Below are 24086 nucleotides of genomic sequence, written 5' to 3'. Positions count from 1 at the left end.
CTTCGACGTCGCATTCACGGCTCGGCTTACACGCGGCGCAACTGGTTAGGATCCGTGAATGATAGCGCCAACGTGATCCTCTGGTCCTTTCTATCCCCCTTTCCCTTGTTTCCCTCCAATCCCTTTCCGCACCTTCAAGTCTCTCTCTCTCTCTCCGTTGCTGTCGTTTGGCCAGGTCGGTTATCTTGCTGATACACGTATTATACACACTTATGTCTGTATTATAGGCGAAAAATTTATCAAGAAGATTACATTAGGAGCAAAAGGGGATGTGTTAGATCATGCGCTGGATAGATGAAGCATGGCGATGTCGGCGGCACTGCGCGCCAATCTCTCTGCCCCTTATTCTCACCGCCGATCCATGGTACTCTCTCTCTGTATGTGGAGTTCGTGTTGATTTCATGCAACTGTAAATTGTAGTAAATGGGGAAAGCTAATTCATGTACCGTGCATGGTGCTTTCCCCCCTTTTTTGAATTATCATTTCTACCTCTCTGGGACCGACGATAGTTGATAGGTTTCCCTGAAAATGTCCAGTTTCCCAAGTTCTATTTGAAACTAGGATATGTAGGAGATAATGGTAAAGATAGGAAAATGTTCTGTAGGAGTTCCGAGCTAAATTATAAACTTTTCTCGGTTTAGGTCTGAAAATGAGATTCTAGTTCTAAACTTTACGGTTGGGGTTTTCACGTGCCTCCAGAAGGAAGTTTCGATTGAGGCTAATATAGAGATAATTTAATTTGTTCTGTTGGGTACAAATTTATTTGAATTGCGGTTGTAGCCCTAGAAAACTGGAACGTTGTGTATAATTGTCATCAAAACGTCCTATTCAAGTCATGGGCCTAATCCAGCTGTGGAACTGTCTTTCTTCACCTTGCATGAATTGGACTGTTCTGCAAAAATGCTTGGGAGATGTATGGCCGTTCAATAGTAAACAAGACAAATGGGTAATTTCTTTTTGGCTGAATGTGAAGACTATTGGAGTTGTCCCCTTCAGTTTTAAACCTTGATCACTGTGCATAATAGTTTATGCTAAACTTAAAATGGCTCTTTGGTGACTATTTTCAGCGGTAGTGTTGTTGCCAACATTCATTTTGCAGCAACTAACCATTTTTATGAATATTGTAAAACCCCTGAAATGCAAAAGACTTTCTAAAAGTTGTACACGCAATAGAGGAACTGTATGAGATCTACATCTTGAAAAGTGGATATTTTTGAAGACAATATACTAATTTTACTGAAGAAAGGCTCCTAGTTGAATTGCTATAATAACTTTGAGCTTTAATTTTATTAGGTGGGGTCATTTACAGGTATTCTAACTCACCATTTATCTCTATCATGACAATATCCTTTGTAAGGCCATTTCATGTCTGAGAAATTTTCACCATTTTTTTTTTTTTTTAGTCTTCTTCTATAGGTAACTTTATTTTGAAATGTCTTTTTTGTATAACTACATATACATAGTAGTAGCCTCAACTCAGTTACACTCATATTTTACAGATTTTAGTACTTAGTTGTCTTGTATTTTGTGTCATATAACAGAGTTGTTTGTATAGTCATTTGATGAAACTTCTCTTTTATTTTTAAAGATATTTTACATCATCAACTACTCCTTACCCTAACCAAGTTACGATTGGTGTCATGACATTCATAATGTCATTTCACTTCTAAAAGTTGCATTGACTCTGATTCCGCCCCAGTATTTCAGTTGTGTCTTTGAGAGGAATTTGTTTTCAAAGAAACCAGCATGAACATATCCAATAACGGAGTGAGGAGCAAGAGATTCGAGGTTCAAATATCTGTATGCTTTGATAGCCATGGAAAATCCAAAACATACACAACTAGTAGCAAAGGGTTTCATGTTTGGTTTTGCATGTTTAATATAATATCATGAACAAGACAACCCCATACCTTAATATAGATCAAAGTAGGCTTCTTCTATCCAAAATTAGTAAGCAGTGATGGACATCTTTCTTTAGACATGTGATTTAGAAGATGACATATTTGCTATAAGACTTCAACCCACAACTCTGAAGGAGCATCAGAACTAAACAGTGTAGCATTAACCATTTATGTTAAAGTTCTGCTCTTCCTTTCACCTAGTCTCTTATGTTGAGATGTACCTGCTACAGAAGTTTCATGATGAATTCCATTTTAGGACAACCATTCAGAAAATGAGTTCTCATATTCCTTTCCATGATCTGAATGAAAAGTCTTGATAGTTGTTTTCAGTTTTTGAAACAATCAACGACTTCATCTTTGATTTGGATAAGATATACATGAACATATCATCAATGAGGGTAGTAATTCTTTCCACCTCTTGCAAGAATATCAATCATTTCACAAAGAATACTATGAACTCACTCAAGTTTTTGCAGGAATATCTAGAAAGACTTTTGAATGAAGTTTGGCCAGTGGATATTTTCTACATGCAGTGCATTTGTCATGATTATCAGGGCCATAATCTGATTTCAGTCCTTACTTAGCCATAAGATTCATGATGTTGAAATAGACACAACCACGTCTACCATGTCAAATATCAAATGGTTCAATGATATAAGCAAAACAAATATTGAGTTTAAACATGCCAGATACAACATAACCCTTTTCAATGAAGACATCATTATTGAGTATAATTACCTTATCTGCTTCAAAATCATTTGAAATTTATACCTGCCGAGCAAATAACCAGAACTAGATTGTTTTGATGTTGGTTACATGTATAACCTCACTTAGAAGCATCGATTTCCCAACGGTGAATATCAGTTCAACTAAACCTTCTTCTGCAACCAAAGAAGAAAAAATTCCAATAAAGTTGAGAAGTTCATCTAGGTTCATAGGAAGCAAACATATTATTGACTGATTTTTTCTCAATAATATTTGTTTCACCAACAACTTCTCCTCGTCTCAAGAACAAGTTTCTTCTTCAATCCTTAGTGATGAAGTAGTGAATCAAGAAAGAAATCTGCCATGTTATGCATCATTTTCAAATGATAATCCTTTCAAGATAATAGTAATTTAGAAATTGTTATGTTCACATGAAAACTTTCATCAGAATCATAACAGCATAAGAGTTGCCTATCTCGTGGAGTTTTGAACTTGTCTAGAATGAGTTGTTCATCAGTCATCTTGACTACTATGTGATTTTCAGTGTTCTAAAATGCGCTAGGCTTTAGTCGGGCGCCAGACCGGGGCCTAGGAAAACTGTGTGTGTGTGTGTGTTTTTTTTTAACTTTTTTGATGTATCATGTAATTTGATATTATTTTCAAATAAATCAAAGTTGGAAAGACAAGTGAAATAATCAGTGAACTAAAATGCGGCCTAGGCGGTCGTTGGCCGCCCCGATTGTGGCCTAATCGGCCACCTTAGGCGCCGGCCCGGCTAATCGGTACCGAGCGGCGCCTAGGCGGCCACCTAGCCGCGTGAACCGCCTGGCCGATTATGGCCGATTGTGGCCGTGTGAACTGCCTAACTGATTGTTTTTTCCCCTTCTCTCTCGCGCGCACCACCACTAACTGTCTATTGCAGAGTTGCCATCGCCTCTCTCATGCTTGCACGCCGCCACCGTCTCTTGCAGTTGCAGAGTTGCCGTCGCCGCTTTCCATTCCTGTTAGCCTTCTCGTCGCACGCCGCCGCCCATCGTGAACAGTGGACTCACAGCAGCAACGCAAGCTTGCGTGCTTGCTACAACACCGAGCCTCGTCAGTTTAATATTTGCTCTCACCCCAGTTGTCTCCTTACTGCTGCCTTTGTTAATATTTCAAATATTTTAATATTTACAAGCAACAAGTGTTGTTACATAATTTATTTTAATATTTGTTAATGTATTAATAAAAAAATAAAAAAAAATTCTATGCGGCGCCTAGGCCCCAGGCACCAGTCTGCTGCCCGACTAGGGCCTAGCGCCTTTTAGAACACTAGAAATAATGGAATTAAGTATGAGATAACAAATTGTTGTAAATTAGTTTTGGGTTCAGGAAGGTAGAAGCAGCAATAATGCAACATAAACCGTATTCGAAGAATCTAACTATCTAATTGGACTTTTTCGTCTCCATATTCTTCCAACACATGATCTTCATCGAACTCAAAATTAAATTCATTGATTTCTTGCTCATCTTCTTCTTCTGGTTGGAGACTTTACACAGTACAAGAAAACGACGACGAAGATGGGTTGGGTTGGGTTTGGAAAAGAGAATGATGGCAGGAACGATTTGGAGAAGAAAATGACAATGGGTTGCAAACTTACTTGCAGTGGCGACGGGGGAAAGAGACGACGGCTGTAGGCTGTAGTAGTAGCGGCAAAGGGGGAAGAGTGAGGAGAATTAGGGATTTCTTTGAGGAGAAGGTTGAAGTATCACGCGAAGTAGGGAAATGGGGATTTCTTTGGGGATCAGCGTCGTTTTGTGCTTTGGCTGCCTGGGCTCAATTAAACGGTGCCTAGGCTGCCGACTTGCATGTATTTGTGGCGACAAGGGGCCGCCTAACTCCTCGATAGCACCTAGGTGGCCGTCTAGGCTACGTTTTAGAACACTGGTGGTTGCTCCAAGAGAATTTCCTGGTTCTTGATTGTTTGGCAACATAGACAACCTTAAATCAGTTTCACAGGTTCATTGCATGCTTAGTCTTCTTGAATACTAATCATAAAGTAAACCAGTTAACGATCTCATAATATTGTAGTAGCGCCATTCATTTTTGGACTGTTGCAATAGCAACTTTGAAAGATATGTTGGTCCCTTGACACACAATGGCCACTCGGGGGGGGGGGGGGGGTGAATTGAGTGATAAAAACTTATTAAACCGAATTCTTTCATTTTCAAACTCTTGGGCTTTTCTTATATAAAGAAAATACTTGTTATAAATATATATGTTGTTTGGGAGTGATAGCAATATAAATACACAAACAACCATAATATTAACACAAGATATATAGTGGTTCGGTGTCTCCAACACCTATGTCCACTCTCTCAAGGTCAATCCAACACTTGAGATTCCACTACAACCACATCTAGGTTTTCCAACAAGTTCACCTAGGAAACTTTTACACCATACCGAGGTTTTCCCCTTAACTCATCTCGAAAACTATTACAACACTACACCTAGATTACTTGGGCTTTAGGAGGCCACTCACAATCCACAATTAAAGCAGTTACAATGCAATCCTAAGGCCAACAATCTTGGACAAATATGGATATAAGTACAATGAAAATATACAAGGCAAATGAATAAATATAATGATACAATTTTTACCACACTTGGAGAGAATATCTCCTTTGTCTTGGGCTCCAAAGATTTGACTTTAAACTTGAGCCTTGGATTGCTTTTCTTGAGTGCTTGAGAGCTTGGGTGTGCTTTAGAATGATAGATCTTGATAGAGTATTAACCTTCTCCAAAATTTTTTTCTTGATATATACTTGAGCTTCCTACGGATCTATAACGGTTAGAAAAATCCGACCGTTGGAGTCTGGCAGTCAACTATTCTAACCGAAAGTCGACTGACCAATATCTGCTCTCGGCTACCTTGACTTTGCATAACACACAATCGACTGTCCCTCACCGGGAGTCGACTCTCAGTCCAGATTTTCAGAAAAATTAGATTTGGTTGATGATAAAATCCATAGTATGTATACATTACAACATATTTACACTATAATTGATGATACAATCCATAGTAGTCGACTCCCAATCCATAGCAAGTAAATGTCCACATTTCTTAATTTATATTTTATATTCCATTTACTTTAATACATAAATGTAAATAAGAAAATACCCCTCATTTGGATTCAATAAAAATATTTAAAAAATCAAAATCCATAACAATAAGAAAATAGAATTTTAGATTTAGTACAAATTTGGGATTTAGCGATTTTACCACCTGTAAAATACATACCTTCTATTTCTTGAAAAATTCATTAAAAATCATTTTAACAACAATGAATATTAGTTATCAAAATATCAGGAGATAGTTTTCCAAAATGAAAATATTTTCTTTATATTTCCCCTTATAATGCTCTAATCTTCCAGACTTAGAAAAAATTGCATTTCTTGGTTCATTTTGATACACAAAATACTATAATACTTAAAATATGTTTTCCACCATAAGACATATCAAAAATTCATTTGGGATTTAAATGTACCAAAAATAGTTTTACTAAAATTATGTTTTGTTAAATATCAAAATACACAATTGGTTGATTGGAGCAATTTGGCTCAACAAGCTATTCCTTCTTTTGTTTCCAGTGACCAAGTTTTGTTCATCAAGCCTATGGCTTCTGGAGCCTTGAAACCAAGAGTAGCTAGAAAGTTATAGGATTAGACATCTCTTTGTATTGGTAGAAAACTAGAATAGCTAGTGTCGCTAAAAGGTGCAATGATGTTTCTTGAATATGGTCTGAACCTCTCACTGTACAAGTGATCAAGCAACTCTTATCTCTGAGATTCAACTCAGCTCGGATTTGATCCCATTTCCTTGCGGTTTTGCACCACCGGATGGAAACAAAGCACTTCTCAACCTCAGATCCAGAACCCCAATATTTAATAAAATTCTAGTACTTTCGTTATGAATATTTTAGTATTTGGAGTCAAATCTGTTGGACTCTTGCTAATTTGTAAATGTCTTTTGGGATGCCTTTCTAATTTATAAATGTCTTTTGGAGTTCCTAATTAGTATGTCTATTCTAGTTAATTCATGTCTCTTGGGTGGCCAAGCCAATTGGGTTTTTAATTCATTAATTTTAAACCAATGTGCTCTTTTTTTTTAATTAATTCAATTCATTAATTTAAAGTAATGTACTTAATTTAAATCATTTTCCAACATAAACAATCATTTTAACCATGTAACTTTTTCTGCAGTTATGCTCTCTCTGGTTAAATGGGAAGCAGAAGAGATTAGCTTTTGTGACAGGTACCCAAAGAAACATTCATCGATTGTGGATTATTAATGTGTTGGACAACTGGCAAGATAGTATCAATGACAATGGGGCAGCTGAACCTGCTAGGGTTCTTCTTGAGAGATTGTTTGCCCAGACACAGAAACTTGAAGAAATGGGTAGAGATTCTAGTGTTTTTCAGGATTCTCAGCTGGGGCTTAATCTTGGAACCTTGGAAGCAGATCTTCAAGCTGCGTTGGCTGCCCTGAAGAAGAAGGAAGAAGATCTGCAAGATGCAGAAAGGAAGGTGTTATTGGAGCATGCTGAGCTAAATCGTGCTAAAGAAGATTTGTTGCATCAGAAGGAAGAAATAGCAGCTGCTTGTTCTAATCATGAAAAGCTAGAAGAGGAGCTGAAGCTGGCTAATCTTAAATTAGCTTCTCAAGCCACTCAAATAGAAGATCTGAAGTTTCAAATCACTGAGAGGGATAAAGAAATTTCTGCTGCACAATCTGCACTAGCTTTCAAAGAAGATGAAATGAGTAAAATGAAAAATGAATTGATGAAGAAGGGAGAGCAAGCTGCCAGTACTGAATTGGAACTTAAATCAAAGGCTCATTTACTGGATCAAACCAATGAAATTGTGAAGAAACAAGAACTTGAGCTTCAACAACTTCAAAAACTGATTCAAGAGAAAGAGGACGAACTAGAGGTCTCGACAACATTGCGGAAACTTGAAGGGGAGAAGCTAAAAGTTGCAGAGGCCAATTTGGAGAAGCAGACAACTGAGTGGATTTTAGCACAAGAAGAACTGAAGAAACTGGCAGAGGAAGCATCTAAGCATGCTGGGGAAGCTAATGAAACATTGGAGGATTTTAGGAGGGTGAAGAAACTTCTAACTGATGTCAGGTCTGAATTATTTTCAACTCAGAAAGCTCTCGCTTCTTCTAGACTGAAGATGGAAAATCAGGATCTGCTGCTACAAAAGCAATTCATAGAACTGGAAGAACAAAAGAAAAATATAATGTCTTACATGAATAGTTTGAAAGGTGCCCAGATCGAAGTAGAGAGTGAAAAAGTGAAGCTTAGGGCTGCAGAGGCTCAGAAGAAGGAGCTTGAACGGGAGCTATCCATGGAAAGGGAACTTATTGAACGATTGCAGGAGGAGCTAAATAAAGAGAGATCATCTTTGGAACAGACAATTCAAGAGAAGTCTTTTCTGCAGGAGGAGCTAGACCGAGAAAGTACTAAAGTTGGAGACATGGATAATCTTCTTCAGGTTAAGGAGTCAGAATTGGTGGAAGCTCGATTACAGATCCAGCGCTTAGTGTCCGAGCAGGCTTCTCTCCAGCTAATTTTGGAGGAGAAAGACATGGAACTTTTAAATGCAAAGAAGAAACTAGAGGAACTAAATGATGAGATTGCTGAGCTTAGGGCTCTTATGAAAAAGGGGGAAGACCAGCTTATGCAAGCAACAATCATGCTGAAGGAGAAAGATGAACATGTCCAGAAAATGCAACATGAGCTAGATGATACAAAGCTGAAATTCTCTGAAGCAGAAACTGTGGTTCAAGAGATTGTGGAGCTCACTAACAAATTGGTTACTTACGTGAAAGATGACTATGAAGGATTACATCTATATTCTGTCATGGAGAACAAGTTGTCAAGCCAATTTTTAAAGGAACCTATTGGTGATTTTAAATGGCAAAAGAAACAGCTTGAAGCTGAACTTGAGTTTACCAGGGAGAGCTTGAGAACAAAGGAGATGGAAGTTCTTGCTGTACAGAAGCAGCTAATACTAAAAGATGAAGAGCTCAAAATGGTCCTTGGAAGATTAGATTCACGAGAGAAAGAACTAAAGAAGATGAAGGAAGAAATGATGCAAGATGCCAATGACCTGCGGAAGCTTTATTCTTTAGCACAGGCAAGGATTGGGGAGATTAGCATTGATGACCTAGCAATTGAGAAGCTCCAACTGGAGGCGGTTCAACTAGAAGTTGAAGCCGCAACTAGTGCACTCCATAAACTCGCTGAGATGAGTCGAGAACTTCTGCATAAAGCCAGCACGAGTGTTGAACTTCAAGCTGATTCTGATATTGAAGTCTTGGTGCATAATGGGTCTGATCCAGGGGCAAGTGCAGTCAACCATGGATGCCTGACTGAATTCAGAACAGAGGTTGCCCGGCTTTCGGCTTTGACAGACCAACTTGTGAAAGATGCTGGCATTGTTGCTGGTGAGAACTGATATGATAGAGGTAATTTAAGGCCATTGACTACGTTTTGTATAGATAGCTGATTTGTTTCTCTACAATTGCAGAAAGGTTTAGAATATGTTTTCTGTTTTGTTGGAATGTACTGCCATAGAATGGTCAGATGTGGAACCTGTCATTATTAGACTGTCACGAGTTGTGCAATTGTGCACGATTTTAAACTTTGTACATTTTTTTTTTTGGTTTGAAATCAGCAACAAAGTTCTGGGTTTGTAATCTTAATCCATTTTAGGGAAACTAAACATGAGATTTCAGTCTCTCCCCTGAACACTGCAATGTAATACTCATGCGTTTACTTTTATATCCTCGCTACATTTTATTTTTTACTGCAACTTCCTGTTGGGTGTGAGTCTTGATATTAACGATATGATATATTTTTTTTGCGATTTTTATGTAAAGGGTTTGAGGTATTGAAAACAGTTTCTCTATAAAGTAAGAGGTGAAGTTACATATATATATAAACGATTCTCTATCCCTTAACCGCATTTTTTTCTTTTTATTATTTTTTCATAAAAGGCTGTTTTGTTATGATTTACAATTATCATTGTTGTTTTTGGAAAACAGAAAATAGAATCCTTAAAGCTTTAATTATTTATTCCATCTAGTTTCATTTCAAAATTACAATAATTTAATTTTGTAACAAAGTAAAACATTTGTTTTGGTGTGTTTTGAGAACACAATTTTGAAATAAATACCCAAAGTAGTTCATCAAGCAATTTCTGTTAATAGAAAATAGTTTTTGAATCCTAATTATGAAACATTTTGGTAAGATTTTTTTATGCTAAATCGTTTTAATAAGATTTTTTCTCTCTAACAATGTTATGATTTATAATTAGCAAACGAATTTGAGAAGCCAGTTATGCATCGAGGGCAAAAATTTATAGATTCGTTTATTCTATTATTATTTAGAACATATTATACACATATCATTTTGCAAAATTAAATTATTAGAGAGAGATCAATATCATAAGAAATGAAGAGGGAATTATATAAAAAACATGATGATATATAATATATATCATCTCTCACTTATTCCGCGTTTATTTAAAATTGTAACTCCAAGTGAGTAACCCTATTGAGTTAATGGACAATTTGGCCTTTAAAATTTGTCTTTGACGCTCTATATAACAGCCCCTAGAGAACCTTAGAACTCCAAGGCCTCACCAAAGTTTCTAGAAGGAGCAGCTTCATTTCAGTGCCGCCTTTGATGATGATCAGAAACTTTACTTATTGACTCAGAAATCCACGAACAATTTCAGCCAGCTTCAATGCTGAATGTGGACACTACACCTCTTCCAGCGGATCTCTTTGAGAATCAAGTTTCTTCTTATCACTATAAAGCCTTAAAAGGCTTATGAAACCCACCAGGAAACCATCTGCCAATGGTGAAGGGAAAGAATAGCCATCAGCTCTCCCGGAACCTCCCAGGCTGCTGTTATATGAGAACCATCCTCCGAACAACTGAGCCAGCTTCAGTTCATAGCTTGTCGTGTCTTTGTCCTCGTAATGCTGGTCCAGCGATTTCTCTTGATCATCAGAGTCGCCATCCATTTCGGGGCTCTGTAGCTTCTCCACATAGATATTCAGTCTGCAAGATAGTTTTTTGATCATAATTCAAAATTTTTGTAAGAAAAAGTAATGATCCTGGATTGTTGTAGATGGCCAAGTCCAAGTTTTCAACCCAACAAATGAAAGAACAACCCACAATCTATAAAGTAAATGAATGCCAAGTTGTCAATCTATGAAATCAAAGACAAAACCCAATCCTTCTATACAGTTAACCAATAAACTATGCACTCATAGATAATTGATTGCCTAGAGACTTGATACTAGAGAACAGGTAACCAATAACTATGTGTTTTCATGTAAAGTTAGTAGCAGATACATTGTTTTACGAAAGGAAGGAGGGGAGTAATGAGAAAGGGAGCCTTACATCACGGATTGTTCCAAGGCAAGCAACTTATTAGCTTTTGATCTCCTCTTTACTAGATTGTATCTGATGGATACATGACGATCAAAATGAAGCTGCAGAGCCATAATGAGCATTAGCAAACAAAAGACATTGGGGTGTCTCTGGGATCGAACAAATTACACATGCCCGTGAATCTAGTAGAGTTGGGCTGAGGATGGCACGCATCTTTGGATCAAGGTACCAGACAAATATATAAATGATCTTCTAATGGTGAAGTAGATAAAATCCAATCCGTTTACATGTAAGATCCGATCCAGATTCAACAGGCCCAAATGTGACATATTTATTCGTCCCACAAAAAGTACAAGAGGGATAAAGAAAAATTAACTTAGGGAGGGATAAAAATAACCTGATCTCCATCGGTGATCCCGTAATTCTTGATAGGTTCACTATCAGCAAGTAGCTTCCAACCGTCGTAGCACAGGCAAAAATGTCCCCACACGTGTGACCTTAAAAAATGAAGAGAAGTTAAAAAGTTGGTTCTAACCACACAATAGAGTACTAAAATGAAGTCTAACATTCTTGACAAAATCACATCACCGCTAAGTGCCTCAATTAAAAAGGGACATTCAAAACTTCCCATGAAAAATTAATCCGGCTATGAAGAAAAACAGAGCTGGTGGCGCAAAATGATGATGCATTTCAGTAAAAATTCAAAGATCTAATCAATCACAGAATTGCAACCTAATACTCTGTAATTTCAGGCAATTTCAATATCCAGCTCCAGAAAAAAGAAGCAGTAATGAGAAGAAATACCATGAAATCTTTCCAGGTCCATTCCTAGGCATGTGACCGAAGACGGCCTCCACCGCCTCCTTCAGCCCGGCCACCGTGGCCGTCTTCTCGACCTCAATCTCTGAACGGCCAAACAGGCATCCATCAATCAAAAAACCCTAACTAAGCACGCATCAAATTGCAAATACGCAGAGAGAGAGAGAGAGAGAGAGAGAGAGAGATTACGGAAGGAGCAACCATCGAGTTTGCGAATGGTGAGACGGAATCGATACTGAGGGAGCTGGTCGCAGGCGAAGCTCGTTCTGGGGAGGCCATCAAGGTGCGAAATAGCGGAGATTGGGAGTCCGCAGCACGGCGGAGAGGGGCGGAAGAGGCTGCGGTTGCAGTTGCGGCGGCTCTGAGCTTCGAGGGAGAGGCGGGGGAGAATGTCGCCGTTGTCGAAGGTGAACACCTGCATAATGGAATGAGACTATGTCTCGCACATGGAGGACCCCCTTGTTGTGTGATTGAATAACAAGGTTTGCTCATGGAGATTCTCGATTCAACGCTATACGCATAATGAACTTTCAGTTTCTCGTTTCATCCAAAAGTGAAATTGCTTCGTTCCGCTTGTTGCTGCTTCTGTCGCGGTCTTTGGATTTCGATTTTCACAGAGAAACATAAATATATATATATATAGAGAGAGAGAGAGAGAGAGGGAGAGAGAGAGAGAGAGAGAAACGATCTTCTCCTTTCACTCTCTTCCGCTCTTCTGTCTTTGGTTTTTGTTGAGAGAGGTGACAGTTGGTCAACGGTTGGAGCCTGGAGTTTAACGGTCTCATGGTACTCATTTATACGATGCCGTTTCAAAATCTAATTGGGTCTGGGCAACTTGGTTGGGCATATGGATATGAGGCCCAGCCCCAGCCACATCGGACTTCATGGAGAGGAAGGAAGCAACACTGCATCACCAGCAATGGTAGCCAAACATCGGACCGCTGATCTGACTATTAGTGGGAGTGGCAATAACACCCCCCCCCCCCCTCCCCCCAAAAAAAAAATAAATAAATAAATAAAATAACATCCTTAAAGAATGGCGATCACGGTGGGACTCGAACCCACAATCTCCCGCTCCGGAGGCGAGCGCCTTATCCATTAGGCCACGCGATCGCTTTGAATCTCCGTGTGGGTTTTCTTTGTAATTACTCAGAAAAAAAATCGAAACATTCGGCCTCCTCACTTCCCAGGTCTCTCATTCCTTTAGCCTTGGGAATTGCATTATTGCCTCAGGGGCGGCTCATCTGTGCTTCTTGCTCAAACAGAGGGCAAGGGGAGTTGGAGTGAACCAAGGGGTTGAGATGAATAAAGATAAAGAAGAAACAGAACGTTTGCCTGCAACATCCAGAAAAGGGTGAGTATGGAAATGAACAGTGTAGTTTTGGGGTCACTTATTTTTTTGGAAATAAAGAAAATTGGTGAATTCTTTCTCTTGTTTTTCTTTGTTCTTTCGAGTGATTGGTTAACTTACTGTTGTGGAATAAACGGCCAATTTGAGGGATGGTTTTGAGTGGGTTATTGCGGGAATGCCGTCTTAACTATTTGACAAAATGCCTAAAAAAAATAAACTTTCATGATAAGGCTCAAATAGGTTGTAAAAAAACGCGGGAAAAAGGGTGGGACTGCTAGGGCTCGGGTTACCCAGCGACGATATTGCTGTGCCTTTGCTGCGGAGCCCATGGAGATGGAGGCCAACAATGTTGACGATGAAGAGTTCGCCTTCTCAAGAAACTATTTTCTTGCAAAAGAGTCGGCGGCTACCTCCGGAAAGAAATCGACCAGCAAGCTCTCCGACATCGATCTCGTCGACGAACAGGCCCTGAGAGACGCCACTTCTAACATCGAGATCAAACACGAGAAAGAAATTGTCTCTTTGGTCGAAAGCTACAGGAGTCTGTATTCCAAGTGGGCTTTTGAGCTAAGGTAACGGTATCGCTCAATTTGTTGGCGTTTTTCGGGTGGGTATTGTAAGAAATTGAAGATTTTGATTTTGCTTGCTCTTGGAAATGCTTCAGGTGCGGTTTTGGTCTGTTGATGTATGGATTTGGATCTAAGAAGGCCTTGATTGAAGATTTTGCTTCCACGGCTTTGACAGAGTACGGTGTTGTTGTAATCAATGGTTATCTTCCGTCAATTAATCTTAAACAGGTATAGTTGTATTGTACAACTTATGCTGCTGGATTGTTCAAATTGTTTCCTTTGTCTTGAGCCCTGAAGAATGAACATAATTCATTCAAAGTCAAAGAAAACCCACGTAAAATGGAGAAAACAGAAATCCCACAAAGAGTTTGTTTTGCAGTTGGCGGCCTGGCATTGAAGCTCTCCATCGAACTTCAACATCCTGTGAAATGTTACAGAGGTTTTCATTGCGAATAAACTCTGGAAGACTGCTAATTTTTGAATGAGGAGCCTGAGACTCAATGCTGCCCTGGTCAGCATGGCCTTTGTGTGGCTGTGTTTTTAAGCTACAAAAATGAAGTTGATCACAGATTATCTCATCCTAGTAGTATTGTGCTGCATACAAAATGACAACCCAATTAATATTTGGAGCTGTAAGCGGCTTTTCTTTACAGTGCACATGGGATGTGGATTGTGGATTAGGACCAAGGGAAAAAACATGAAATGGTTGCAATAGGTTTACATTAGCCATAATACAAATTCATGTACTAGCTAATTTGCCCATAATGATAATAGTGTGGCCACAAAAGAAGTAGTGTGAGCATGATACAACTGTGACATTAGTGTATCTGTGGAGATAACATTTTAGCATTTTAGCTGACATAAATTGTATATACTGCAAGAATTGCTGACTGAGCTGAAATAAATTGTATCATCTCGGCCATATTATTTTTGTGATAACATTTTAGCTATCTTAGCTGACTGTCATGAGTCATGACTAGCACACGATTTCCTCAACATTCTATTCCTTTTTTTTTTTCCTGTTATTTGGTTGATCTTACAGACAACTGACCTGTGTAATGACTGACTGATTCCATTGATGAAAAAGAAAGCCTCCCTGATTCCATTGATGAAAAAGAAAGTCTCCCTATGTTTAATGTTAACATTTAATGCTATAAATGGTCTGCAAAGAGAAAAAAGGGTAAATACCATTGTTGTCGTATGGCCAATATATTATTTGTAGCATGGATAACTTCTTGGTTCAATTGCCCCATCATATTTGTTCTTTTTTTTTTTTTTTTTCCTTAAGCCATTGTATATGTTTTGCTCAAAGGAATCTTTATTTAATAAGCATGTATTTACTGTTTTTCCTCACCATGTGCAGGTTGTGATAGCCTTGGCCGAAATTCTGTGGGATCAATTGAAAACCCAGCAAAGATCTTCCGGGAACTTGTCAAAAGTTCAACAGCCGTTTAATTCTCGTTCCATGGACGATCTTATTGCATTCTTGGACGGAGAACATGGAGAACAACTGGAGGATGATGAATGTCTCATTTGTGTTGTCATTCACAACATTGATGGGCCTGGGTTGCGAGATTCGGACACGCAGAAGTATCTTGCAAGAATTGCTGCTTGTTCCCATGTACGTGTTGTTGCTTCTATTGATCATGTGAATGCACCTCTATGTAAGTATTTTCTTCTTGGCAAGTCTTCATTGAGAATGATGAAGCATCTTGTAAAGAGCTTGCTCTTATTACTTGTCATTAGCTAAGTTCAAACCTGTGATGATTCTTCTTAACGTAAATAGCTAATTATCATGTTAACACAATCCTAGAAATGTTGACATAATATAAAGGCACATTGTTGGTTGAAAGACATGATATCTAGCTTTCCATTCGAAGGGGAAAATAAACAAAGCAGTATGCATACTGACATCCAACAGATATATTTATCTAGGTTACACGAAACAAAAACGGGAAATGTTTCTGATACGAAATGAAAACGTAGAAACGGATATTTTTCTAAAAAAATAGACATAAATAGAGTCCAAGCCATTTCCGTGCAACATAGATATTTATTAACTTCTCCATGGATTATTTCGGCCGATCAGTTCAGTTTTTTATCGTAATGATGCGATATTGGTTTGGTACTAGTGTGGGACAAGAAGATGGTTCACACACAGTTCAACTGGTATTGGCATCATGTCCCGACATATGCTCCATACAGGGTTGAAGGAATCTTCTACCCTTTGATACTTGCACATGGCGGCGGCGCCCAAAGCGTCAAGACAGCTTCAATAGTTCTACAGAGTTTGACACCGAATGCCCAAAGCGTGTTCAAGGTTCTTGCGGAGAATCAACTGGCTCATCCCGATGAAGAAGGCACGTAGTTGCTCAATTGTTTGCTTGGAGCAATTAGCATTTTACAATTTGTTTGGATTAATATGTATTATAATATGTTACCCTGTTGTTTATTTTTTATTTTTTCAGGGATGCCAATCAATACTTTGTACACAATCTGTCGTGAGAGGTTCCTGGTTAGTAGCCAGGTTACGTTGAATTCACATTTGACAGAATTCAAAGATCATGACTTAGTGAAGAGCAGAAGGCATTCTGATGGGCAGGATTGCTTGTATATTCCTCTAAACACTGAAGTGCTTGAAAAGCTTGTGCTGGAGATAAGCCAATAGGGTGTTTTACTAGCCAGCAGGTTGAAAGGTGAGATTAGTAGTAGGACGTCTTCTCTTCCCTTGAATGGTGCTTAGTATCAAACATGGCTTCTTTGCAAGTAAATCATCAACTGCTGAAATTTGCCCTTCTGAGCCATTGTTCAATGAACACTTGTTGATCACAATTTTCCAAAGTGTGTTATTATTTTTACATTTTTTTTTCTTAATATCAGATGTTTTGTTATTGTAGCACTAAAAAGGTCAACGCTCTCGCGTTGTAAGTTAAATATTATAACAGTAATGATCAATTATAAAATAAAGCCTATGTAGTTTTGCATTTACTAGTTATCTTTATTTTTTCAAGTTTTCAAAACTTTTAATGTTTTAAAATATGTATTAATATTGTTTAACCACTTAATTTTTAATTAATTTGCCATGTTTTATTCATATTGTTTCTTCTTTTTCATTTTAAATATTAATTTGTTGGGATGGCAATGTGGTATTGTGGCGTGTTTGAAGGTTAACTCTTATGAGAGAAGATATAAACCAACACTTGAATCAATAGTGGTGAACCAACCATAAAGAAATGGCTAGCCAAATTAGAAAGAGATGAGAGGGCATGTTAAGAGTTGAAACATACCAAATGGGGCATTCAACCTTGGAACCCCTTTTTGCTTTGCTTGGACTCTAAGCCCACTTCCAGTCCTTAAAAGACTTATGTTAGATGTTGAACAAATAAAAGACCCTGTCATGGTACAAAATCGACATATCTCATGGACCAAAAATTTTGAGAAATTAATTAGCGGAAGTTATGAGAGATTGATGAAGAAAAATACAATTAGAGGTCATAAGCTAATGTACTAGTTTCCCTTTAAAGTTGTGCTCTTGTAAATCAAATGTGTTTAGCGGTTGTTTATATGTAATTTGTGAGTTTAAGAGTAAAAAAATAATTAATTAATAATAATAACTTTAAAAGGATATTTTTGGAATATTTAAAATTAAAAGATGGGATATTGTATTCTTGATCATTAAGAATTTTTTTTCCCTTTATTTAGAAAAAAATCTAGAAAATTATAACAATCAAATTTATATGTGCCAATGAATGTTTTGAGTATTTACTATTAAATTCTTTTGAAACCAAACCAACATCAATCTCATTTATTTATCTTTGTTTTATTATTATTTGGGAGGACATTATCTTACAATTATTTTAAGTGTCAAAGAGTCTTCCAAATAATTAAAGAAGAGGAGATTATAATAAATATTTAGTGTATACATGAAAAATAAAATACCTTTTATTTTATATTATGTAAATATTAAGGAGGGTGGCTTTGATGATGTGTCTCACCGACACCCCTTCTCCTTTCAGCGCCTATATATACGAAAGATAATCTAATATTTCTTGATCGTGAAGATCTGAACAGATTATTTGCTGTTTAATTCATACCATCCATACATAACATTTTGATCTAAGATTTTAATTCATCCATATCAATCAAAAACAACGCAAGTTCGGACAGGAAAGGGAGAGAATCCAGAAAATGCCGGCAAAAGGATAGTCACAATCAGCGAAGCCCGTACGTAGCCACAGAGTAATAATATAAGACCGCCACGCACCCACTAAAAACTCCCATTTACACTATCAGACGATGCGGAAACCCCACCCGCGAAATATCCGCTCGATCTGATTAACGGCCCAGATGCTTCCGGACCCCAACCCTCCCATCAAATCCACCTCTTAATTTTCTTTTTTCATATTCTACAATTAATCTCTCTCTTCCTCCGTCTCTGTCTCTCCCGCAGCGCATTTCGGAGTGAATCTAGATAGAGAGAGTATATAGAGAGAGAGAGAGAGAGAGAGAGAGTCGGCGGCCACCTCTTCTCAGCTCAGATCCAACCTGTCGCGTTCGATTTCTTCCGTGAAATCCTCCGATCCGACGTGGTTTCTACGCCGCAGATCTAGATCGAGGTGAATCCCGGTTCCTTCGCTTTCCATTCTTAGATTTTGGTATTGTTGTTGCGATCCATCTTGTTTGATTTGATTTTGAAATTGTAGCTGTGTTTTTGATTTGTAGAGTGTTGAGTCACAATGGCGCCGAGCACGATCCGCAAAGCGATTGGAACGGTGAAGGACCAGACCAGCATCGGGATAGCTAAGGTAGCGAGCAACATGGCACCGGAGCTGGAGGTGGCGATCGTGAAGGCCACTAGCCATGACGACGAGCCGGCGAGCGACAAGCACATTCGCGAGATCTTGCACCTCACCTCCTACTCGCGGGGCTATGTCAGCGCGTGCGTTTCCGCGATCTCCAAGCGCCTGGGCAAGACTCGGGACTGGATCGTCGCTCTGAAGACTCTCATGCTCGTTCACCGCCTTCTTGCCGATGGCGACCCCTTTTTCCGGCAGGAATTCACTTACGCGACTCGTAGGGGCACCCGTCTGCTCAACATGTCTGATTTTCGCGACGAAGCCCACTCCAATTCGTGGGACCATTCGGCATTTGTGAGAACATATGCCCTGTATCTTGACCACATGTTGGAGTTCATGTTGTATGAAATGAAGCAAAGTGGTGGTAGTGGCGGTGATGCTGAGATTCAGAGATTTGGGTCGAGGGAGGAGCGATGGCGGTCGCCGCCAAGCCGGGGTTACGATTATGATTACAATGAGTTCAGGGACGAGCCGAGGATGAGGCGATCGAGGTCCTCCGGGGATGTGAGGGATGAGAGAAGGGAAGGGAATTCTATGGTTGTGACTCCATTGAGGGACATGAAGCCGGAAAGGCTTTTCGGAAAAATGGGTCATTTGCAAAGGCTTTTGGATAGAGTTTTGGCTTGTCGACCCACGGGTATGGCCAGGAATAGCAGGATGGTGCAGGTGGCGATGTACCCCGTTGTGAAAGAGAGTTTCAAGCTATATGCTGATATTTGCGAGGTTTTGGCTGTGTTGCTTGATCGATTTTTTGATATGGAGTATTCGGATTGCGTTAAGGCTTTTGATGCATATGCTAGTGCAGCCAAACAAATTGACGAGCTAGTGGCATTTTACAATTGGTGTAAGGAGATTGGAGTAGCGAGGTCATCGGAATACCCAGAAGTGCAGAAGATCACGAGCAAGCTGTTGGAGACATTAGAAGAATTTGTGAGGGATAGAGCCAAGGCCGCAAAGAGCCCGGAGAGGAAAGTGGAGCAGCCCGTGGCTGAAGAGGAACCTGTGCCTGATATGAATGAGATTAAGGCTCTGCCAGCGCCAGAAAATTACACACCTCCACCTCCACCAGAGCCTGAGCCTCCTAAACCTAAACCACAGGTGACGGCAGATTTGGTGGATTTGAGGGATGAGGCCACGACTGCAGATGATCAGGGGAATAGGTTCGCCCTGGCACTGTTTGCTGGACCTGTAGGAAACAATGGTAATGGGTCGTGGGAAGCTTTCCCGTCTGATGGACAGCCTGAAGTAACCTCTGCTTGGCAGACTCCAGCAGCTGAAGCTGGCAAGGCTGATTGGGAGTTGGCCCTAGTGGAATCAGCAAGTAATCTGTCTAAGCAAAAGGCTGCTATGGGTGGTGGTCTCGACCCTTTATTATTAAATGGAATGTATGATCAGGGAACGGTTAGGCAACATGTTAGCACTTCCCAACTAAGTGGTGGCAGTGCCAGCAGCGTGGCATTGCCAGGGCCAGGGAAGACTACAACCCCTGTTTTGGCTCTTCCAGCCCCAGATGGAACAGTCCAGACAGTTGGGCATGATCCTTTTGCTGCGTCTTTGAGCATTCCACCACCTTCATATGTTCAAATGGCAGATATGGAGAAGAAACAGCATTTGCTTGTGCAGGAACAAGTTGTTTGGCAACAGTATGCTAGCAGTGGAATGCAAGGTCAAGCTAGTTTGGCTAGGATCAACGGGGGTGGATATACACCAGGTGTTCAACCAATGATGCCTTATGGAATGCCACCTGTAAATGGTGTTGGACTACCACCGGCCGGGTATTACTACCCTACAACTCTTTGATATTTCCACTTATGTTTTATACATTTGTTTCTCCTACTGTTTTGTTTCTTGTGTTTATTCCTTGTCCATTGTATCCTAATGTTTCCTATTCCTGCTGTTTGTGAACAACAATGGGGATGAGAGGGGTAGAGGGGGAGAAGAATTGAGCTGAACAGAACATTACTTATGGGGGATATGGATGTTCGGTGCTTTGGAATCCAATTATGATCTCTCTCTTGTTCTGTATCATTGAAAATTTTCTTGGCATCTTTATGACTTTTATGTGATGCTTTCTTCAATATATGAACATAGAAAATGTGTTACTGCCGTGTTTCCTCTTTAATGTGCCTGTTCTTAGAAACCATGTTTGGTTGATTAGTTGCACTTGTGTTATTAGGTCTTAATGGGTGCATGAATGTCTGTTGTTTTCACCTTTTGTTTGTTGTTGGAGAATTGAGTGCTTAAATGTTGGAGTGAAACTGTGAGGCTCAGTCCCAGAATGTTGATATTGGCTAGTGAAGCTTTGAGCTTTCCATTTTAGTTGACTTAGTTTTTGAGACATAATTGAGTTACGGTTGTCACCGAGTTTGTCAGAAACTTAAATACCTATGAGAGGCGATAATATATAGTTCAGTTTGGCGTGCCATTGGACAAATGTCAGATTTGTCTTAAACATAGATGTTTGTTGGTGGGCTTATGGGAAAATTGTCTTAAGATGTTTGCATGTGTGGGCTTGGTGCATTCTATAGCTAAAAATATTGAGTTTTCTTGTGTAGTTTGATGTCAACCTCAATAGAAGCCAAATTAGGCAGTTTTGTATAATTATTCACCCATCCAAAGAAGGAATTGCTGCCCAAAATTGTGCAGCTAGCCCGATCTGAGATGATTACATTGTTAAAACAACTTATTAGCTGGGGGCTTCTTGACCGTGAGGGGAAAGAGTCAGCCTTAACGTTAGTAGCTAAAGGGAATTTATGAAGATAATTAGAATAGTTAATTATTTTGTTATGAAATTGGATCAATAACAAACCACAATCAAATAAATCAATCACACATGAACACTGAACACAGAATTTAAGTGGAAAACCCAAATTGAGAAAAACTACGGGTAGAGAGAATAAAATTTTATTAATTAATTATTGTTAATATAAAATTGATATAACTGTAACTAATTTCAGAGTATTGGTCACCTATTTATAGACCTAAAATTATTTATAGATGTATACAAAAAAATTATATATTGATTAGAAGATTCATGAGAATCTTTTTCCAAACGAGATAAATTTCATATAAAATTGAATTTGACAACATCATAATCGCAGTCAAATTTGAAGTCATAATCACGTTCAAATTAGGAGTCTCAATTTTAGTTAAATTTGAATTTCGTGTTACAATTATAACACGTTTCGCCTTGGCACAAAATTCAAATATAGAATTATCCAAAATTCTTCTATCCAATAAAATCATGGAGAATTAATCTCCTGATAAATACCAACCAAAATTGTATCATGAGAAATACCACCCAAATCTACAAAGTTCACTGTAATAGATAACTTTAGCTGCCCTTAAAAACATAGCCAACAAGATTAGCCTCAACATATCTTTAATGATCTTTAATAATTTTTCCTTGATAACTTTACCTTCATCTAAATTCATTTGTGCCAAATTTGCATACATTTTAACCTGCCATAATAAAAAATCAAATATTCTAATTCAATAATGAAGTATCATACTCCAAAGTGGCCAATATGAAGATCAATAACTCTAAATAATGTCAAGTGATCTATAAATAAAATTTCAATAGAAAACAAACTTGAATACCAGATTTGTGTAGTAAATTTGGGCAAAAACGCCTCTAAATTTGGGTTGTCAAATATATCGGATTGAGATCTGGGTTTGCTAAAACGCCCAACAATGGCAGAAGCACCTGTTAATGGTAGACTAAAGGAGGGCCATCGGCCGGACTAGGTGGTTGGTCAAAGAAAGGCCAACAGTCATCGGCTAAGCATGATGACGAAAGTTGGCCAACAATTGATGGTTGCGATTGTGGTCGAAGGCATGATTGAAATGATCGGAGGAACATCAATGGTGAGGCAAACGGAGGAGGCAGCAAACGGTGATGGTGAGGACAAAATGACTGGTGAAGGGGCGAATGGTGAGGGCGGTTGTTGCGATAATCAGAGAAGACGAAGGGTTGCCCAGATCTGGATGAAGAAGACGAACGGATGCAGTGGCAGAGCTCTCGATGGCGATGGCAGAGGCGACAGTCGAATGATGACTTGAAAGGCAGCAATGGCTGAATGGCGACGGATGCTGCCGGATGCTGGTGGCAGTGGCCAGCTAGGTAGCACGGAAACGTGTTCGGGATGCCATTTCGGCATTTTCGAACCGTTTCCCGTTTCGGAGTCGGTGAGAACGGCCCGAAACGGATTTTGGGCGTTTCTGTAAATTGCGAAACGCATGGGGGCCGTTTCGCAATTTACAGAAACTTGTTGGAAACTCATGTCGCCGTTTCACAGCCCCCTCGCGCAGAAATCCAGTTGCTCTCCCATGTCGCACGCGTCCCGAAGGCCGACCTATTTTTCCTCTCCTGCTCCTCCTCCTTCTCCTTCTTCTCCTCCTTCTTTTTCTCATTCACTGTCACTCAGTCGCTCGCCCATGTCGCACGCTTCTTCTTCTTCTTTTTTTGGTTTTTCCTCTCTTCTCTAGCCTCGCTGCCGACCACATATTCATTCGTCGCTTCCTTTCCAGGTCGTTGTTCCTTGCCAAAGATCCCTCAAAGCCTAGTCACTGGTCCGATCGTACCTTGCCGAAGATCCCTCGAAGTCGATCGCCGCTGTCGCTCCTCGGGTTGCTGCCGGTCAACCTCCCCCCCCCCTCCCTTTCTTTCTGTGTGTGTGTTCATTATTGTTTGTGTTTTGATTTGAATTTGTGTTCTCTGTGTGCTCATTATTGATTGGATTTAGATTTGTACGTGCTCTCTGTATGGGTTCATTACTGTTTGGATTTGGATTTGTATGTATTTATGTTGTTCTTTGTTTGTTTTAAGAATTTATATGTGTTTGTGTTTGGATTTGTATCTATGTTTCTGTTTAATATTTTAATTAAAATCTATTATTGTCTTGTGATTTGAATTCTCTTTTAAATTAGTTTGAATGCATTTTAAATTTTATTTTATATCTACTTGAATGCATTATTAAATTTATATTTATTATTTATATTTATTTGTATTATATTTAAACTATTTTATATAATTTTGTATATTATAGATTATATTTACAAAAAAAAACCCTTATAGTTTTTAAATTTACAGTTTACCCTGCGTTTTCGTTTCCTACCTTTTTTAAAAAATGTTGTTTCAACGTTTCCGTTTCGTTTCGAAAACGTATCGTTTTCCGTTTCCATGCTACTTAGGTGGCTAGTGGCGGTAGTTGGGTAACTTATGTTTAGGAAGATGATGATGATGATCAAATCCAACGGTTGAGATCTGCAAACGGTGATGGGAAATAATAAAATATTATTAATCAAATATTGATAATATAAAAATTATATAGTTATAATTAATTTCAAAGCATTGGATACTTATTTATAGACCAAAAATTATATATAGATATATAGAAGAAATCATATCTATATCTTGATCAGAAGATGA

General features: G+C 38.9%; 4 protein-coding genes and 1 non-coding gene across 8 annotated transcripts; 3 read left to right on the top strand and 2 right to left on the bottom strand.

The window, feature by feature from the left end:
* The first annotated feature begins 61 nt into the window (after positions 1 to 61).
* Positions 62 to 9448, top strand: LOC127787306 (uncharacterized). Its single transcript, XM_052315283.1, has 2 exons — positions 62 to 364; positions 6850 to 9448. The coding sequence occupies exons 1-2, from the start codon at positions 302 to 304 to the stop codon at positions 9109 to 9111; spliced, it is 2325 nt and encodes a 774-aa protein (XP_052171243.1). The 5' UTR covers positions 62 to 301; the 3' UTR covers positions 9112 to 9448.
* A 674-nt stretch (positions 9449 to 10122) lies between these two features.
* LOC127811985 (uncharacterized) lies at positions 10123 to 12605 on the bottom strand. Of its 2 annotated transcripts, none has more exons than XM_052352225.1 (5): positions 12081 to 12605; positions 11865 to 11964; positions 11458 to 11557; positions 11070 to 11161; positions 10123 to 10724 (listed from the first exon to the last, which is right to left on the bottom strand). In XM_052352225.1, exons 1-5 carry the CDS (start codon positions 12298 to 12300, stop codon positions 10421 to 10423), a joined length of 816 nt encoding a protein of 271 aa, XP_052208185.1. In that variant the 5' UTR covers positions 12301 to 12605; the 3' UTR covers positions 10123 to 10420. The 2 variants fall into 2 exon arrangements, with proteins under 2 accessions (XP_052208185.1, XP_052208179.1); XM_052352219.1 differs by having other exon boundaries at positions 12069 to 12602.
* A 314-nt stretch (positions 12606 to 12919) lies between these two features.
* TRNAR-CCG (transfer RNA arginine (anticodon CCG)) lies at positions 12920 to 12992 on the bottom strand. The gene has a single exon. It is a non-coding gene; the product is annotated as a tRNA-Arg (tRNA).
* An 87-nt stretch (positions 12993 to 13079) lies between these two features.
* Positions 13080 to 16786, top strand: LOC127796377 (origin of replication complex subunit 2). 2 transcript variants are annotated; one of them, XM_052328480.1, is made up of 6 exons: positions 13080 to 13233; positions 13461 to 13802; positions 13895 to 14027; positions 15163 to 15463; positions 15932 to 16159; positions 16268 to 16786. In XM_052328480.1, exons 2-6 carry the CDS (start codon positions 13558 to 13560, stop codon positions 16465 to 16467), a joined length of 1107 nt encoding a protein of 368 aa, XP_052184440.1. In that variant the 5' UTR covers positions 13080 to 13233; positions 13461 to 13557; the 3' UTR covers positions 16468 to 16786. The 2 variants fall into 2 exon arrangements, with proteins under 2 accessions (XP_052184440.1, XP_052184447.1); XM_052328487.1 differs by having other exon boundaries at positions 13134 to 13233; positions 13471 to 13802.
* Positions 16787 to 18226: 1440 nt separating this feature from the next.
* LOC127811775 (putative clathrin assembly protein At2g25430) lies at positions 18227 to 20777 on the top strand. 2 transcript variants are annotated; one of them, XM_052351955.1, is made up of 2 exons: positions 18227 to 18415; positions 18503 to 20777. In XM_052351955.1, exon 2 carries the CDS (start codon positions 18536 to 18538, stop codon positions 20453 to 20455), a length of 1920 nt encoding a protein of 639 aa, XP_052207915.1. In that variant the 5' UTR covers positions 18227 to 18415; positions 18503 to 18535; the 3' UTR covers positions 20456 to 20777. The 2 variants fall into 2 exon arrangements, with proteins under 2 accessions (XP_052207915.1, XP_052207908.1); XM_052351948.1 differs by having other exon boundaries at positions 18228 to 18415; positions 18522 to 20777.
* Positions 20778 to 24086: the final 3309 nt, after the last annotated feature.

The sequence above is a fragment of the Diospyros lotus genome, chromosome 1 (assembly GCF_014633365.1).
Source record: "Diospyros lotus cultivar Yz01 chromosome 1, ASM1463336v1, whole genome shotgun sequence".
Taxonomy (NCBI): Eukaryota; Viridiplantae; Streptophyta; class Magnoliopsida; order Ericales; family Ebenaceae; genus Diospyros; species Diospyros lotus.
Note: the sequence above shows the minus strand (reverse complement) of the source record. Positions and strands in the feature narration are given on the sequence as shown.

Coding starts and splice junctions, on each gene's coding strand:
- LOC127787306 (XM_052315283.1), top strand. CDS start 302: ATGGCGATGTCGGCGGCACTGCGCGCCAATCTCTCTGCCCCTTATTCT. Junction 365..6,849: donor ATTCTCACCGCCGATCCATG/GTACTCTCTCTC, acceptor CTTTTTCTGCAG/TTATGCTCTCTCTGGTTAAA.
- LOC127811985 (XM_052352219.1), bottom strand. CDS start 12,300: ATGCAGGTGTTCACCTTCGACAACGGCGACATTCTCCCCCGCCTCTCC. Junction 11,162..11,457: donor GGATCACCGATGGAGATCAG/GTTATTTTTATC, acceptor ATGGCTCTGCAG/CTTCATTTTGATCGTCATGT. Junction 10,725..11,069: donor GCCTTGGAACAATCCGTGAT/GTAAGGCTCCCT, acceptor ACTATCTTGCAG/ACTGAATATCTATGTGGAGA.
- LOC127796377 (XM_052328480.1), top strand. CDS start 13,558: ATGGAGATGGAGGCCAACAATGTTGACGATGAAGAGTTCGCCTTCTCA. Junction 13,803..13,894: donor AAGTGGGCTTTTGAGCTAAG/GTAACGGTATCG, acceptor GAAATGCTTCAG/GTGCGGTTTTGGTCTGTTGA. Junction 16,160..16,267: donor GGCTCATCCCGATGAAGAAG/GCACGTAGTTGC, acceptor TTATTTTTTCAG/GGATGCCAATCAATACTTTG.
- LOC127811775 (XM_052351955.1), top strand. CDS start 18,536: ATGGCGCCGAGCACGATCCGCAAAGCGATTGGAACGGTGAAGGACCAG.